We start from the raw sequence: 16,322 nt of genomic DNA on the forward strand, positions 1-16,322 counted from the left end.
AGCTGCGATAAGTTATCTAGATTCTGATAATACAGACGACATTCCCTGTCCAGGAAAACAATGGCAAAGTTTCAAAAATAAAAGAATTTGCCAGATTGCAAGGTGTGTGCTCAGGCGGTTGTAAATATAGAAACAGGGGATTCCCAAAAGTAATAGCACAGTGAGAATTGTATTCTGAGTGAGCTGCTGAGGGTTGATGCTGTGTGTTCATGTAGTACTCACAGTGAAATAATGACTAAAATAAACTTCATTGTCAGTTCATACTATGATGCTTAGAATGGTTGTTACGGTCAACCCGCAGTCGTATGTTTGGTATCAACCTTCTGATGTTTACAACAGTTGTCATGGCAACCAGAGAGAAACACTAGAGTTAACCTAGGTCAGAGGTGTTAAGTAGTCTTGAGTTTGATAAATTAAGGCCGGGGATTTTCTTTGAACTTGCCGATAAAAACTGAAAGCCAGTTTTGACAACTAATAACATTTGATAATGTTATCTGAAATAAATAACATGCAGTTTTGATGATAAGTTATTTTTTTCCCTGTAAAAATGCTTTCAAATTATCCAGCTTAATAGAATAATGTGAAATGTATGTTGTATTTATAATGATGATTCTTGAGTCATACGCCTAGACTTACTTTAATAAGGATAAACATCCAAAGGATAGGCCTATATTAACATGCTCGATATAGAAATTCCTGGACTGTTGTATCGGCTGTGTGTCCTACAGTAGGGCGTGTGAGATTAAGTTCAACAACAACAATAACAACAACCACAACAACAACCACATCTGTCTTGAGTCATAGTGTAGTGGGGGGGGGGGGGGGGGGGCGCTGCAATGTCAAGACCACGTCACCGTCTAATAATCTGTGACCGCACGCGACCCGCGGGCCAGCTGGACGTATAGCCTGTTTGAATACGAACTAGTCGGGACAAGGCGATAAAATACTGAGTTGGTGTACTCGGATATGGCATATGGTCCTCGGCATAAGACTTAGAATCTAGATCTAGTAGAAAAACTTGCATATGGTCGGGTATATTAGCCAGCTATACATAAGCTTTGAGACTTGTGTAAAGATGGTATCTAGGTTTTGTAAACAGTTCAGCACTAGATTCACTCTTCTTTGTGGTGTTTCATGCAACACAGCGGGGTATTAGGACTATAGTGTTGCTATGACAACTGGCCGATAACGAAATGGTTTATTTAAACTATGTCCGGGTTAGGTCTGAGTCATGTTTTAACATTGTTATCAACACGGGATAAACACGACCTACAAAACAACAAGCGATTTTTTGTACATTTGTGTGTAGGGTTAAATACATAGGGCTGAGGTAGACATGATTTAAATGGACATTTATAGTTGAGATAGACTGATGATTTTAAATGACTTATCGAGCTGAGAAAGACTTTTGAATAGACTTATGGAGCTGAGATAGACATGTTTGAATTGACTTTAAAGCTGAGACGCTGAGATAGACTGATGTTTGAATCAGTGTTTCTTCCAGACCTTTTTCTCCGGGGGGGGGGGGCACTTGAAATCTTCGGGGGGGGGGGGGGGGCGGTAAACTTTCTTCGGGGGGGCGGACACTGCTAAAAGTATATATTTTCTATATAAATTATATAAATTTCACTTTGTTCGGGGGGGGGGGGGGGGGCGGTAAAAAATTTTCGGGCGGGGGCTTAGCCCCCCCGAAGAGATGCCTGGAAGAAACTCTGGTTTGAATTGTCTTTAAGGGCTGAGATAGACTGATGTTTGAATGGAATAAAAGCGGCGCAATTAGCACACGAACTGTTCATGAATAAACTGAGCAGTGAAGTATTACCAAAGAGACCCAATAGTCACTAGTTTATGAAACATTTCATGTAGTATACGGCACTATACGGTATAGTGAGGCAGTGTCCAGACTTGATTATAAATAGGACGTTAGAGGGAGCCACTGTGTGCCAACAGAAGGGTTCACTCGACATTCATCCTAAAATGTAGTTTGAAAACATGAATATTGTATCTATCTCCCGTTTTTAGACTTTCCGTGAGTTATAATAAAAATTAATCACTATAATTATATTGTTTTTAAAGAAATCACTGTTTAAAAAGAAAATTGCGCTGGGGTTCGGGAGGGCGAGATGTCGTCTTACTTGTTCTGACAAGAGAGTGGTAAAGTCGTCAAAAAGACGTCATTTATGGACGCCACCCCCCCCCCCCTCTACCCAAGACACGCCTATACGGAAGGTTCAATTTTAACTCATACTTCTATCGTCTTGTGCCTTTTTTTTTTTGCTTTGGAGCTTTGCTATAGAAATGTTTTGATGCCCCCCCCCCCCCCCCCCCACCCGACCCAAAGGTCTCCCCCATGTTTCGCCACTTGTCCCAGGAAGTGAAAACATACTGTCAACAATATCAGGAAGTATAACGTCAACTGAATTTTAAACGCTCTTTGTTCTGAGGTGACTTTTAGAGTTAAAGATTATATTCGACGTTAAATATGATGTACGACGGAAAGTAGCTTGAGTAATTAAATATAATACAAGTTGTTTGAAGTCCTATATAACGTGGGTGTCTGGACAGTCCTATATAACATGGGTGTCTGGACAGTCCTATATAACGTGGGCGTCTGGACAGCCCTATATAACGTGGGTGTCTGGACAGTCCTATATAACGTGGGTGTCTGGACAGTCCTATATAAAGTGGGTGTCTGGACAGTCCTATATAACGTGTGTGTCTGGATAGTCCGATATAAAGTGGGTGTCTAGACAGTCCTATATAACGTGTCTGGACAGTCCTATATAACGTGGGTGTCATGACAGTCCTATATAACGTGGGTGTCTGGACAGTCCTATATAACGTGGGTGTCATGACAGTCCTATATAACGTGAGTGTCTGGACAGTTCTATATAAAGTGGGTGTCTGGACAGTCGTATATAACGTGTGTGTCTGGACAGTCCTATATAACGTGGTTGTGTGGACAACCCTATATAACGTGGGTGTCTGGACAGTCCTATATAACGTGTGTGTCTGAACAGTCTTGTATAACGTGGGTGTCATGACAGTCCTATATAACGTGGGTGTCTGGACAGTCCTATATAACGTGGGTGTCTGGAGAGCCCTATATAAAGTGGGTGTCTGGACAGTCCTATATAACGTGTCTGGACAGTCCTATATAACGTGGGTGTCTGGACAGTCCTATATAACGTGGGTGTCTGGACAACCTTGTATAACGTGGGTGTCTGGACAGTCCTATATAACGTGGGTGTCTGGACAGTCCTATATAACGTGTCTGGACAGTCCTATATAACGTGGGTGTCTGGACAGTCCTATATAACGTGGTTGTGTGGACAGCCTTGTATAACATGGGTGTGTATTGTGGTTGTGTGGACGTGTACACACAGCTCTAAGATGGTTCACGTGACGTGACACACTGTTCCCTCGTGACATCAGCAGATGAACTCTACTTCCCTTGTTCTTTGTGGAACTTGTTTGTTGTCCTCTTGACGACACAATGTTTGAGCGAAGTTACATCTTTCTTTAAAATCATAACAAAAAACCTGACAGTAAAACGGGGAAGTGCATTAAAGGGAAATAATCATTATAAAAGAAAGTTGTAGCAAAGCTACTCAAATGACACGGAATCCGGCTCAGGAGGACGACTCCCATTAGCCAGGCAGGCCTCCGCACGACAAACTCCGACTAACTGGCAATTATTGCGAGCTGTGGGCAGCTCGAAGATGTCGGGTTGAATGCCGCGCTTTGGTCGCTATTTTCCGTGGGTTCCCACCAGACTTGCCTTCCCCATCACCCGACGCAGGACTTCGTCCCACCGCCGTGGTACCCAGCTAGATCGCGGATGGCATTCGAGCAAAGCTACTAAACGCTATGCTACTTTTATAAATAGATTCCACTTGTACCTCGTGATATTGTGAAATAATTCTTTAGCTTTGAGAAAAAGTAGTGTGGAGACATAGTCAACTCATCCCCTCATCCCCTCATTCGAAAGTGAAAATGGATAGGCTGGACATACGCTGAGAATATCGAAAGAAAATATCGCAAAAACTTGAGCTATGGGAAAAAATGGGCAGACCTAGATAAAGAGGAGACTAGAAAAGGAAGCGAGAGTTGTGGAACTATAACATATAGTAGTACATAGGCCTACTACAACACATTTGAGTTAAGTCACAACAAAATCAATCTTCCACCCGACACATTGAGGTGATAATTATATAGCCTTATATATGCTCAGTCCATTACAAGGCCTTAGGTAAAAGGTGCAAATATTGACATATTGGATAACACGTATGCATAATAAACATAATTAAAAAGGCATTTACGCTAATTAAAATTGCAGAAATGATTTTGTATCCATTAGTATTTAGATTCTACTGGGCCAGGTTAGATAATTTTATAATGTCATTAGAGTTTATTTTGATATCTGGATTTTAGGTGACGGCAACAACGACTTGAGCTGAAATAACATTTTAAAATGTGACATCAGCATCATACTAATGCAGATAATTTTAAAACGCTTTATTGTGCTAGTAATTTAATATTTATATAATACAGATACAATCTAATTAAGCTTGCAAACGATGAAATTCATAATCGAAACAGACATAGAGAGTCTACGCTGGCTGTAGTACTTGGGATAACTTGGGTTACTTAGGAATAGAAAACAGTTTGTGAAGTTTTTGGAAATATCCGTAGTACAAATAAGAATTTCCACTGGACTAAAATTATTTCCCCAAAATATTATGGTACATCCGGGTAATTTAAATAATATTGCCTGACGCAAGATGGCGGAAATAGTTGGCAACAACAATACACTTCATCGATATTTATAGAACATTATGCAGATCTATTTAGTTAGTTACGACTTTCCCAGGGGATCAATAGTACGAAATTATAAACTAAAACTAAAATCATATTTTTCCTCTTGCAATTGCGGATTACTTTTATAAAACAACCCTTCAGCAGACAATACTTGAGTGAACAGCTGACGTCTCCTGCAAAGCAACAAATCAACGAACTAAAAGTTTTGAACAAGACTAGAAGCTGCTGCTACTGCAAAATAGATTCTACTTTTAAAAAGTAACCGTTAATATTTAATAATAGATTATGTTTACAAACAGTTATAGATTTACAAACAGTTATTAAAAACATAATTTTATTGAAGCCTATTTTATTAATTTATAATTTCAAAATAATTTGGCTAGGCTACTGAGTCACTACTGACTGTCTAAGACTCTAAGAGTAAGACACAGTCTTACAGCTTAGAAAGTAAATTATAAGAAGTAGGCCTAGATCTCTAGATCTACTAACTAAACTAAATCTAGATCTGAACGTTGAAAGTACATCAAGGTTGTTAATGTTTTGAAAATTCTTAGTGAGTGACCTTTGTATTTGATTTAAGGCCTGTTTAAAAAATTAACCAGTTTCAGATAATAGAAATCTTATTATAAAGGGGTTGTTAGTTTACTCAAGTTTACTGCAAATTACCTAAACATATAAATACACATATATAACCTTCTAATGTCAATGCTAACCCTATCCCTAACCACAGTCCTAGTCCTATCATATGCCTAACCCTAATTTAATTGCTGTCCATAAAATTAGATTAGATTACAATACTACTATTAAATATTAATGGACATCTGTATACCCAGTCATCTAAAAAGGATTTACCATATGTATATCAACACTATTCTATTGCAGCAATAACCTTGTTTACTTCTGGTAAATGAATGGAAAACTTGATTGACATGTTTGGTCCCGACCAGCAAGAGGATGTAACAGAACAGGAGCAAGGCATAGTTCATTGTTATCATGATGAGCCAAGTACGATGGAGCAGTTGCCTTCTAATCTTCCCCCAGAGGTAAACATGTTTGCAATAACTCACAATTTTACAAGAGCTAAAGGTCTTAAAGTTTGACCACGAAGTCTTGAGTTCAGATTCCTGGCTCTGATGGGGACCTGACTCAGGTTAAGGAAAGTAAAGGCAGCTTGACATAGTTTTGAACACACTTTTCCTTCAAATGCTTAGGTCACAGGGTCACTGAAACAGGCAAACTCTACTTCACATGCTTCCATGGACCGCAAGGTTTGAATGGGTACTTTACTAAAGGTCTTATAGCCGCTCTTAAGTTGCAGCTTGGCTGTAAAATCATTTTTTTGGCTTGGCTTTTGTAATTGTAATTTTTCATTAACTAGCCAGCAAAGAATAGAACTGTTCATTCTTTATTTAATTGAGAATTTCACAAACTCAAAAAGCTCATTTAAATTTTCTCAAAGTTTATGTATTACATGACAGAAAGTAATTTTAACAAAATGAAAAATATGCTTAGTACAAATGCTTACCTTTGCCAAGGGCTTGACTTTGCAATATTTGCATCATATTCTTTGTTTAAATTTATTAATCATTAAAGTAAATTATTTAGGTAATATCTTATTTTTATCACTGTATTATCTACTTTAAGAAAAAAAAATCTAGCTACATCTTTTACTCTTTTATATTCTCTTAAAAACGTGGTTGTTTCCCTTGGTTTAATATTTAATTTCATTGTATTGGATATTTATATTTTTTACTCACTCATTATTGATGGTCTGAGGAAAATTGACTTATTTTCTAATTTACATTAAAGATATTTATTAAAAAAAATTCTGTTGCATACAATATTGTCTTGTCTTTACAGGAAGAGGAAGGCAATGTGGAGTACAAGGTAAAATTTTAATGGAATATTTTTTTTAACCCTCTGTATTACTCTCCTTGTCAATATTTCTAAAGAGTTGTACAATATGAAAAAATGGCCATCAATATAATTATAAGTGAATGTAAAATGATTGTTGTAGCTTGCAGTAAATGAAAGCTTATAAAATTCAATCACATATAAAATACTAAGTTTAGCTACTAAATTTTTTATCTTAAGCTTATGAAACCATTTTTTCAGCTAAAGCTTGTAAAACCAACATATTTTTTGTCTAAAACTTGTGAAACCATCATATTTTTCAGCTAAAGCTTGTGAAACCATCAGATTTTAGAATGGAGCACCTAGTGACCCAAATGAAATGGAGATTAGAGGAAGGCCATGGTGAGGCTATCTATGAAATAGGAGTGGAGGACAGTGGGTTCCTTGCAGGCTTGTCTGACAATGAACTCAAGGACTCCCTGGAAACCCTTGAAAAAATGGCTAACAGGTAGTATTTACAAAAAGTCTTTTCACTTTTTTATGCCAAAAATCATTTCAAAATTCACAATTTATATTGCTGGTACAAGGATTTTGATTTGTGTATAATATATATATATATATATATATATATATATATATATATATATATATATATATATATATATATATATATATATATATATATATATATATATATATATATATATATATATATATACACACACACACACACACACATACAAAAGATCATATTATTATTAAGATAAGAATACAGTTAAAAGTTTAGTAATAAAAATTGTGAATACTTTTTTCAACAGACTTGGGGCATCTTTGAAAATTCTCCGTGGTAGAGTAACTGAAGTGGGTGAGAAGAAAAGTGTTTTGGAAGTTTTAGTGCGCAAGGTACCAGATGATCAGCAGGTGAGTAGTTGTCTGGTCTGTTGGAAGGTTGGCTAGACATTTGTTGTGTGGTCTGTTGGCTAGACATTTGTTGTGTGGCCTGTTTGCTAGACATTTGTTGTGTGGTCTGTTGGCTAGACATTTGTTGTGTAGCCTGTTGGCTAGACATTTGTTGTGTGGTCTGTTGGCTAGACATTTGTTGTGTGGTCTGTTGGCTAGACATTTGTTGTGTGGCCTGTTGGCTAGACATTTGTTGTGTGGTCTGTTGGCTAGACATTTGTTGTGTGGCCTGTTGGCTAGACATTTGTTGTGTGGCCTGTTGGCTAGACATTTGTTGTGTGGCCTGTTGGCTAGACATTTGTTGTGGGGTCTGTTGGCTAGACATTTGTTGTGTGGTCTGTTGGCTAGACATTTGTTGTGTGGCCTGTTGGCTAGACATTTGTTGTGTGGTCTGTTGGCTAGACATTTGTTGTGTGGCCTGTTGGCTAGACATTTGTTGTGTGGCCTGTTGGCTAGACATTTGTTGTGTAGCCTGTTGGCTAGACATTTGTTGTGTAGCCTGTTGGCTAGACATTTGTTGTGTGGCCTGTTGGCTAGACATTTGTTGAGTAGTCTTTTGGAAGGTAGATTGGTTAGCTAGACATTTGTTTTGTTGCATGCTATCATCTTAGCTGGAATGTATGAAGTAATTCATGATAGAATGCTTGTGAGAAATGCAGTAATATATTAGTGAAACCCTAGTGACTAACTGGTTTAACATTGTAGTGTTCTGTTAATGTTATTGTAAACAAAGGTATAGTTGCAGAATTATCAAACTTGTCCCATCATTTATAAGTTTCTTTATCTCTCTCCAGTTTATAGACCTAAAGCTTGCTGTACTAGGCAATGTTGATGTTGGTAAAAGTACTTTGCTTGGTGTTCTCACTCAAGGGGAGTTAGACAATGGCCGGGGGAGGGCGAGGTTAAATCTGTTCCGGCACCTTCACGAGATTCAGTCAGGTAGAACTTCAAGTATCAGTTACGAGATTCTAGGATTTGATGGCAATGGGCAGGTAATACCACTACTTAAACTTTTTTCCTTTTTAATATATTTTGAGACAATAAGTGTAGCTGTATATCTTTTTCTCTACGAAAGTTTAAAGTAGCTTTTAAAATATAGAAAAATGTAAAAAAAACAACTTGAAAATCACACAGCAATTTTTTTGGAATTTTAAAATTTATGAAATATATTTAAATATTTTTTGGGAGAAAAGTACTTTTTAATCTTTAACTCCAACATCAATATATTTGTGTCCTCAGGTTGTGAACTACAGCGCATGTAGAAGTGTCGAGGAAATCTGTGAGAAATCAAGCAAACTTATAACTCTGATAGATTTAGCTGGACATCATAAATATCTTAAAACAACTATTTTTGGACTCACAGGAAATTGCCCTGATTTCGCCATGCTTGTAGTCAGTGCAAATACAGGAATAGGTCAGTACTTTGTGAATGGTCTGGGATGCTATTTGTAATGGCATAATGCATGGAAAGATATGATTCACTGCAAATGGTTATTTAGGATATTTTAGTTGCAAGTCAACATTGAACCTTCAATATAATTTTTTATAGTCTAATCTATGATTTCTTTACCTTATTTGTGCTACCCCACAAGAAAGGTTTGTTTATTTTATTTTATGTTATGAGAGTTTTAAAATAGACAACAAGCAATAAAACTGCTATCTTTTAACACATTAAGAAACCATTACTGTACAATTTTCTCCCCAGCTGGTACTACTAAAGAGCATTTAGGTTATGCGCTAGCCTTAGATGTGCCAGTGTTTGTGGTGGTGAATAAAGTTGACGTGTGCCGTCCAGCTATGCTGGAGAAGACGTTGACCCAGCTAGAGGAAATTCTCAAGTCACCAGGGGTCAAGCGTGTACCCATGCGTGTGTGTAACTCAGATGATGCTATAACGGCAGCTAGTAACTTAGAAACTAAAAAGTGAGTTCACCAATATTTACACTTTTCTTTATCTTCTCAGTTTACACTTTCAATGTTTTTCCCTGCATGGTATATGTAATGTTTTATTAACTATTTATTACTTACTTATTAAATAATTTTATGTGCATCAATAAATTAATATGTTCCTTTAGATACCCAAACTATGAGTTAACAATGGTATTTTAAAGTTATTGTGATTGTGTATTAAAGAAGAAATCAGTTCGAAGGAAAAAATTTTAGTCAAATTTAAATAAACGTAGTGCATTAAATTTTAAATAAACTGAAAAAAAAACACTATTAATATATTGTTTTCTTATTTTTTTTAAAGAAAATTTTACCATTGTGAAAGGTAAAAACTTAGAAGTAGAATTTAGTTGAATAATCCAGATTTGATTCTACCCTAAAACTTCCTATTGATTGATGCTTCAGTGTCTAATCACTTGCTTACGCTTGCTGTAGTCTTGTATTTTTTAAACACCCTGCTCTTAAAAAAAGATAGGTAGGAAAATCAGTTAACCATAGATTTGTGATAGATTTTTTACTGTCCTAGTTAACTAATATTTAACTTGGATAAACAATTCAGAATAAAATTTTTTTTTAATTTATCTTAAAGTAAAAAAAATTAAACTCTGACAATATTAGTTATATTATAAATATAAGTATAACAAATAGAAATGTTTAAGTTCTGGATAAAAAAAGGTCAATTTAATAACCTGGCCTGGTGAATTTTTTGACAAAGATGTGAGTGTATCAAATATGTGAGTGAATGCCTAATGTCTACAAGATATGAGTGAATGCCTAATGTCTACAAGATATGAGTGAATGCCTAATGTCTACAAGATATGAGTGAATGCCTAATGTCTACAAGATATGAGTGAATGCATAATGTCTACAAGATGTGAGTGAATGCCTAATGTCTACAAGATATGAGTGAATGCATAATGTCTACAAGATGTGAGTGAATGCATAATGTCTACAAGATGTGAGTGAATGCCTAATGTCTACAAGATGTGAGTGTATCAAATATGTGAGTGAATGCCTAATGTCTACAAGATGTGAGTGAATGCCTAATGTCTACAAGATGTGAGTGTATCAAATATGTGAGTGAATGCCTAATGTCTACAAGATGTGAGTGAATGCCTAATGTCTACAAGATGTGAGTGAATGCATAATGTCTACAAGATGTGAGTGAATGCATAATGTCTACAAGATGTGAGTGAATGCCAAATGTCTACAAGATATGAGTGAATGCATAATGTCTACAAGATGTGAGTGAATGCCTAATGTCTACAAGATGTGAGTGTATCAAATATGTGAGTGAATGCCTAATGTCTACAAGATGTGAGTGAATGCCTAATGTCTACAAGATATGAGTGAATGCCTAATGTCTACAAGATGTGAGTGAATGCATAATGTCTACAAGATGTGAGTGAATGCCAAATGTCTACAAGATATGAGTGAATGCCTAATGTCTACAAGATGTGAGTGTATCAAATATGTGAGTGAATGCCTAATGTCTACAAGATATGAGTGAATGCCTAATGTCTACAAGATGTGAGTGAATGCATAATGTCTACAGGATGTGGTGAATGCCAAATGTCTACAAGATGTGAGTGAATGCCTAATGTCTACAAGATATGAGTGAATGCCTAATGTCTACAAGATATGAGTGAATGCCAAATGTCTACAAGATGTGAGTGAATGCCTAATGTCTACAAGATATGAGTGAATGCCAAATGTCTACAAGATGTGAGTGAATGCCTAATGTCTACAGGATGTGGTGAATGCCTAATGTCTACAAGATATGAGTGAATGCCAAATGTCTACAAGATGTGAGTGTATCAAATATGTGAGTGAATGCCTAATGTCTACAAGATATGAGTGAATGCCTAATGTCTACAAGATGTGAGTGAATGCATAATGTCTACAGGATGTGGTGAATGCCAAATGTCTACAAGATATGAGTGAATGCCTAATGTCTACAAGATATGAGTGAATGCCAAATGTCTACAAGATATGAGTGAATGCCTAATGTCTACAAGATGTGAGTGAATGCCTAATGTCTACAGGATGTGGTGAATGCCTAATGTCTACAAGATGTGAGTGAATGCCTAATGTCTACAAGATATGAGTGAATGCCTAATGTCTACAAGATGTGAGTGAATGCATAATGTCTACAAGATGTGAGTGAATGCATAATGTCTACAGGATGTGGTGAATGCCAAATGTCTACAAGATGTGAGTGAATGCATAATGTCTACAAGATGTGAGTGAATGCCAAATGTCTACAAGATATGAGTGAATGCATAATGTCTACAAGATGTGAGTGAATGCCTAATGTCTACAAGATATGAGTGAATGCATAATGTCTACAAGATGTGAGTGAATGCATAATGTCTACAGGATGTGGTGAATGCCAAATGTCTACAAGATGTGAGTGAATGCCTAATGTCTACAAGATGTGAGTGTATCAAATATGTGAGTGAATGCCTAATGTCTACAAGATGTGAGTGAATGCATAATGTCTACAAGATGTGAGTGAATGCCTGATGTCTACAAGATATGAGTGAATGCCAAATGTCTACAAGATGTGAGTGAATGCCAAATGTCTACAAGATGTGAGTGAATGCATAATGTCTACAAGATGTGAGTGAATGCCTGATGTCTACAAGATGTGGTGAATGCCTAATGTCTACAAGATATGAGTGAATGCCTAATGTCTACAAGATGTGAGTGTATCAAATATGTGAGTGAATGCCTAATGTCTACAAGATATGAGTGAATGCCTAATGTCTACAAGATGTGAGTGAATGCATAATGTCTACAGGATGTGGTGAATGCCAAATGTCTACAAGATATGAGTGAATGCCTAATGTCTACAAGATATGAGTGAATGCCAAATGTCTACAAGATATGAGTGAATGCCTAATGTCTACAAGATGTGAGTGAATGCCTAATGTCTACAGGATGTGGTGAATGCCTAATGTCTACAAGATGTGAGTGAATGCCTAATGTCTACAAGATATGAGTGAATGCCTAATGTCTACAAGATGTGAGTGAATGCATAATGTCTACAAGATGTGAGTGAATGCATAATGTCTACAGGATGTGGTGAATGCCAAATGTCTACAAGATGTGAGTGAATGCATAATGTCTACAAGATGTGAGTGAATGCCAAATGTCTACAAGATATGAGTGAATGCATAATGTCTACAAGATGTGAGTGAATGCCAAATGTCTACAAGATATGAGTGAATGCATAATGTCTACAAGATGTGAGTGAATGCCTAATGTCTACAAGATATGAGTGAATGCATAATGTCTACAAGATGTGAGTGAATGCATAATGTCTACAGGATGTGGTGAATGCCAAATGTCTACAAGATGTGAGTGAATGCCTAATGTCTACAAGATGTGAGTGTATCAAATATGTGAGTGAATGCCTAATGTCTACAAGATGTGAGTGAATGAATAATGTCTACAAGATGTGAGTGAATGCCTGATGTCTACAAGATATGAGTGAATGCCAAATGTCTACAAGATGTGAGTGAATGCCAAATGTCTACAAGATGTGAGTGAATGCATAATGTCTACAGGATGTGGTGAATGCCAAATGTCTACAAGATGTGAGTGAATGCCTAATGTCTACAAGATGTGAGTGAATGCATAATGTCTACAAGATGTGAGTGAATGCCTGATGTCTACAAGATATGAGTGAATGCCAAATGTCTACAAGATGTGAGTGAATGCATAATGTCTACAGGATGTGGTGAATGCCAAATGTCTACAAGATGTGAGTGAATGCCTAATGTCTACAAGATGTGAGTGTATCAAATATGTGAGTGAATGCCAAATGTCTACAGGATGTGGTGAATGCCAAATGTCTACAAGATGTGAGTGAATGCCAAATGTCTACAAGATATGAGTGCCTAATGTGTACCCATTGTTTTTCAGGGTAACTCCAATTTTCATGGTGTCCTGTGTGACAGGGAAAAACCTGGACCTCTTGAAACAATTTTTGAACATCCTGCCACCAGGCACACCACACAGTGAGAGGGAGAGACTAGCGCAAGACATGACAGAGTTTCAGATAGACGAGTTGTACTCAGTACCTGACGTGGGAACTGTAGTGGGTGGCATCATTCACAGGTTGGTTCATCAGCTTTTTTCTTTAGGGCAGCTATATACAACACTGGTCTCCCTTCTTGTATGTTAGTCTCCCTGCAACTGTCTACAATTTTACCATCACAGAAAGTAGACCTAACCTTTTTATTAAACCCTATCACTAAACCTATATTATTGTAGATAATGGTAGAAGACAAAATGATTTTATGTTTTTTTATCCTTTAAAGCTGAGTTTTTTCTGTTGTGGTTTTAGAGGGTCAATCCGTGAGGGTGACCGCCTGATGCTAGGACCCACTGATGAGGGAAGTTATAAAGAGGTTATGGTCAAGACTGTCCACAGAAACCGGTTGCCCTGCCGGCTCATACAGGCGGGTCAAGCTGCTTGTGTAGCACTGGCTGACGTTGAAAGAGAAGAATTAAGAAAGGTAACTCTTATTCATAATTTGCTTTTGAAAATGACAGAGGAGAAAACTTTATTGTATAAAATATATATATCACTTTACCTTAAAAAGTGGTAACTTATATGAAATATGCTATCAACTAAATATAAATATCATATATTTTGCCTGTGTACTAAAATGCCAATTTAAAGGAGATGTTTTATAATAACTTTGATAAATCAATGTTTGCAATACATTTCAGGGCATGGTACTTCTCAGTCCAGAATCTCCATTGAATTGTTGCAAAGAATTTGAAGCTGATATCTATGTTCTGTTTCACAACAAAAGCATCACCTTAAATTTCCAGACAACAATCCACATTGGCACAGTCTGCCAGACAGGATACATCACTAAAATAGACCGGGTAATTGCCAGTTTCACAGCTGTACTCAATTATGTACTCACAGTATAGCATACATTCACCTGTATTGACTTTTAGTGTATTTTTCTATGTTAGGTTAACATTTATTTATATCTTGGCGATTTACAGGAACATATAAAAACCAATGAAAAAGCAAGAGTGACCTTCACCTTTAGATTTAAACCAGAGCATATTCGTGTAGGAGCCAGACTGCTCTTCAGAGATGGGAGATCTAAAGGAATGGGTGAGGTAACAAAAGTTATACCCCTTGAGAAGGATGTCAATCGATGAGTGGCCCCACTTCATAGCCCAGCTTAGCACTAGGAAAAGGAATATTCCTGTAGTTTTCTACACAGTTCTTTCTATTCAATCTGCTTTTTTTGTATTAGCTACAAATTAGAATGCATGTGTGTTTGCCTACTAGATCACATATTTGAAACCGGTGTTCTGTCATTATCTCTGTGTGTTGTACACTTTACTGATACTGCCATACAGGGATTCTGACAAATTATATTCATGCCTTTATTGAAAAGTACTGTTAACAAAATAAAACATGACATCAAATGAACAAGTCACCTTCATGTGGCAGTATAAACATTACTATTGTAAAGAAAACAATTTGCTGATGTTAACCTATCAAGACACTTAGGTTAAATGATTGTTAATTACTTACATGCAAAACTGAATTCTTTTTTTACCATAAGCACTTGAAATTTGGCTAGTCAGATGTGTGTGGTATAACTAATGGTGGCACTCCATTTAAAGCATTGAAAACACTTTTTTCTCTTTCCCTATATTTTCTATACATAACTCTTAAAGTGTAAATTAAAGAGCTAAGAAAAGTGTTTTTTTGGCTGACTGAAAATGGAGTGTCACTGTTCAGCTTAGTGGTGACCTGAGAATCTCGCTCTTGGACTCATTCAAATAGGGCCACAGTTTAGGGCAGTTAACCTAGAAACTCTAGTGCTACCTGCTATTCCTGGGAGCTTTAAAGTCTGGAACAGTTTAACTCAGAGGAGCTTTCACACTTGCCATACAAGAGTTAATTTAAGTCCTGTGAAATTCTTCTTACATAGCTCGCACTTCTTATTTATTTTAACTACAGTATCTGGAAAAAGGGATGCAGTTTTAAGACCAATAAGTATTCTGTATAAAATAAAAAAAGACTTCAAGCGTTAACTAAATCTTATAATAAAGACCTCTGAGGTAAACTGTTCTATGTTTAAAAAAAAAACAAAAAAAAAACATACAATGCTCCATATTGCCATTCTAAACAAAGTCAAATTTTCTGTCTCCAAAAAATAATTTGACTGTACTCACAAGAATTAAATAAGATAATACCCATGAAGCAAGCTTTATTTATTATTTCTGTTCCAAGTTTTTGTTACTTTTAATTTTGTTTCTTTGATGAGCTTGTTGAATTCATGTTTTTTGTTATTTTAAAAATAGATTTGAGTGTTCCAATGAGATAAAGTTGTAGCTGTTATTTACCAGTGTGGTCCCCGTCCCCCACCCCCTATAAATATGCTTGAGATTTTAACATGTTTTCAGTGTTAATCAAAAGGTCATATCTGGACATATCTGTTTATTTGGTTTGGTTTGCTATGCATGCTTCAAATTATGCATTTTATTTTTTTAAACTAGACCACATTGACAAACTAATTATTTAATTAGTAAGTCTTGCTAGTGTTGAAACAAATTTTTATTTTCTAAATATGACTTAGATATTTTTATAGTAAATTTTTAATACAATCAAGTTACTTATTAACCAAAGTGCACATTTCCTGTGTGTTTCGATATTGTTGCTTTGATTTAAACTCCCCATAAATAAAGTTGATG

General features: G+C 36.3%; 1 protein-coding gene across 1 annotated transcript; it reads left to right on the forward strand.

Annotated features, from left to right (window-relative positions):
- The first annotated feature begins 4,773 nt into the window (after positions 1-4,773).
- Positions 4,774-15,506, forward strand: LOC131946816 (GTP-binding protein 2). The gene is made up of 12 exons (XM_059307790.1): positions 4,774-5,079; positions 5,704-5,864; positions 6,682-6,708; positions 6,999-7,183; positions 7,494-7,596; positions 8,430-8,627; positions 8,875-9,049; positions 9,341-9,557; positions 13,512-13,706; positions 13,936-14,107; positions 14,325-14,486; positions 14,613-15,506. Exons 2-12 carry the CDS (start codon positions 5,733-5,735, stop codon positions 14,772-14,774), a joined length of 1,728 nt encoding a protein of 575 aa, XP_059163773.1. The 5' UTR covers positions 4,774-5,079; positions 5,704-5,732; the 3' UTR covers positions 14,775-15,506.
- The last annotated feature ends 816 nt before the right edge of the window (positions 15,507-16,322 follow it).

This window comes from Physella acuta, unplaced genomic scaffold (genome assembly GCF_028476545.2).
Source record: "Physella acuta isolate Inbredline_101_S28 unplaced genomic scaffold, ASM2847654v3 ptg000571l, whole genome shotgun sequence".
In the NCBI taxonomy this organism is placed as follows: domain Eukaryota; kingdom Metazoa; phylum Mollusca; class Gastropoda; family Physidae; genus Physella; species Physella acuta.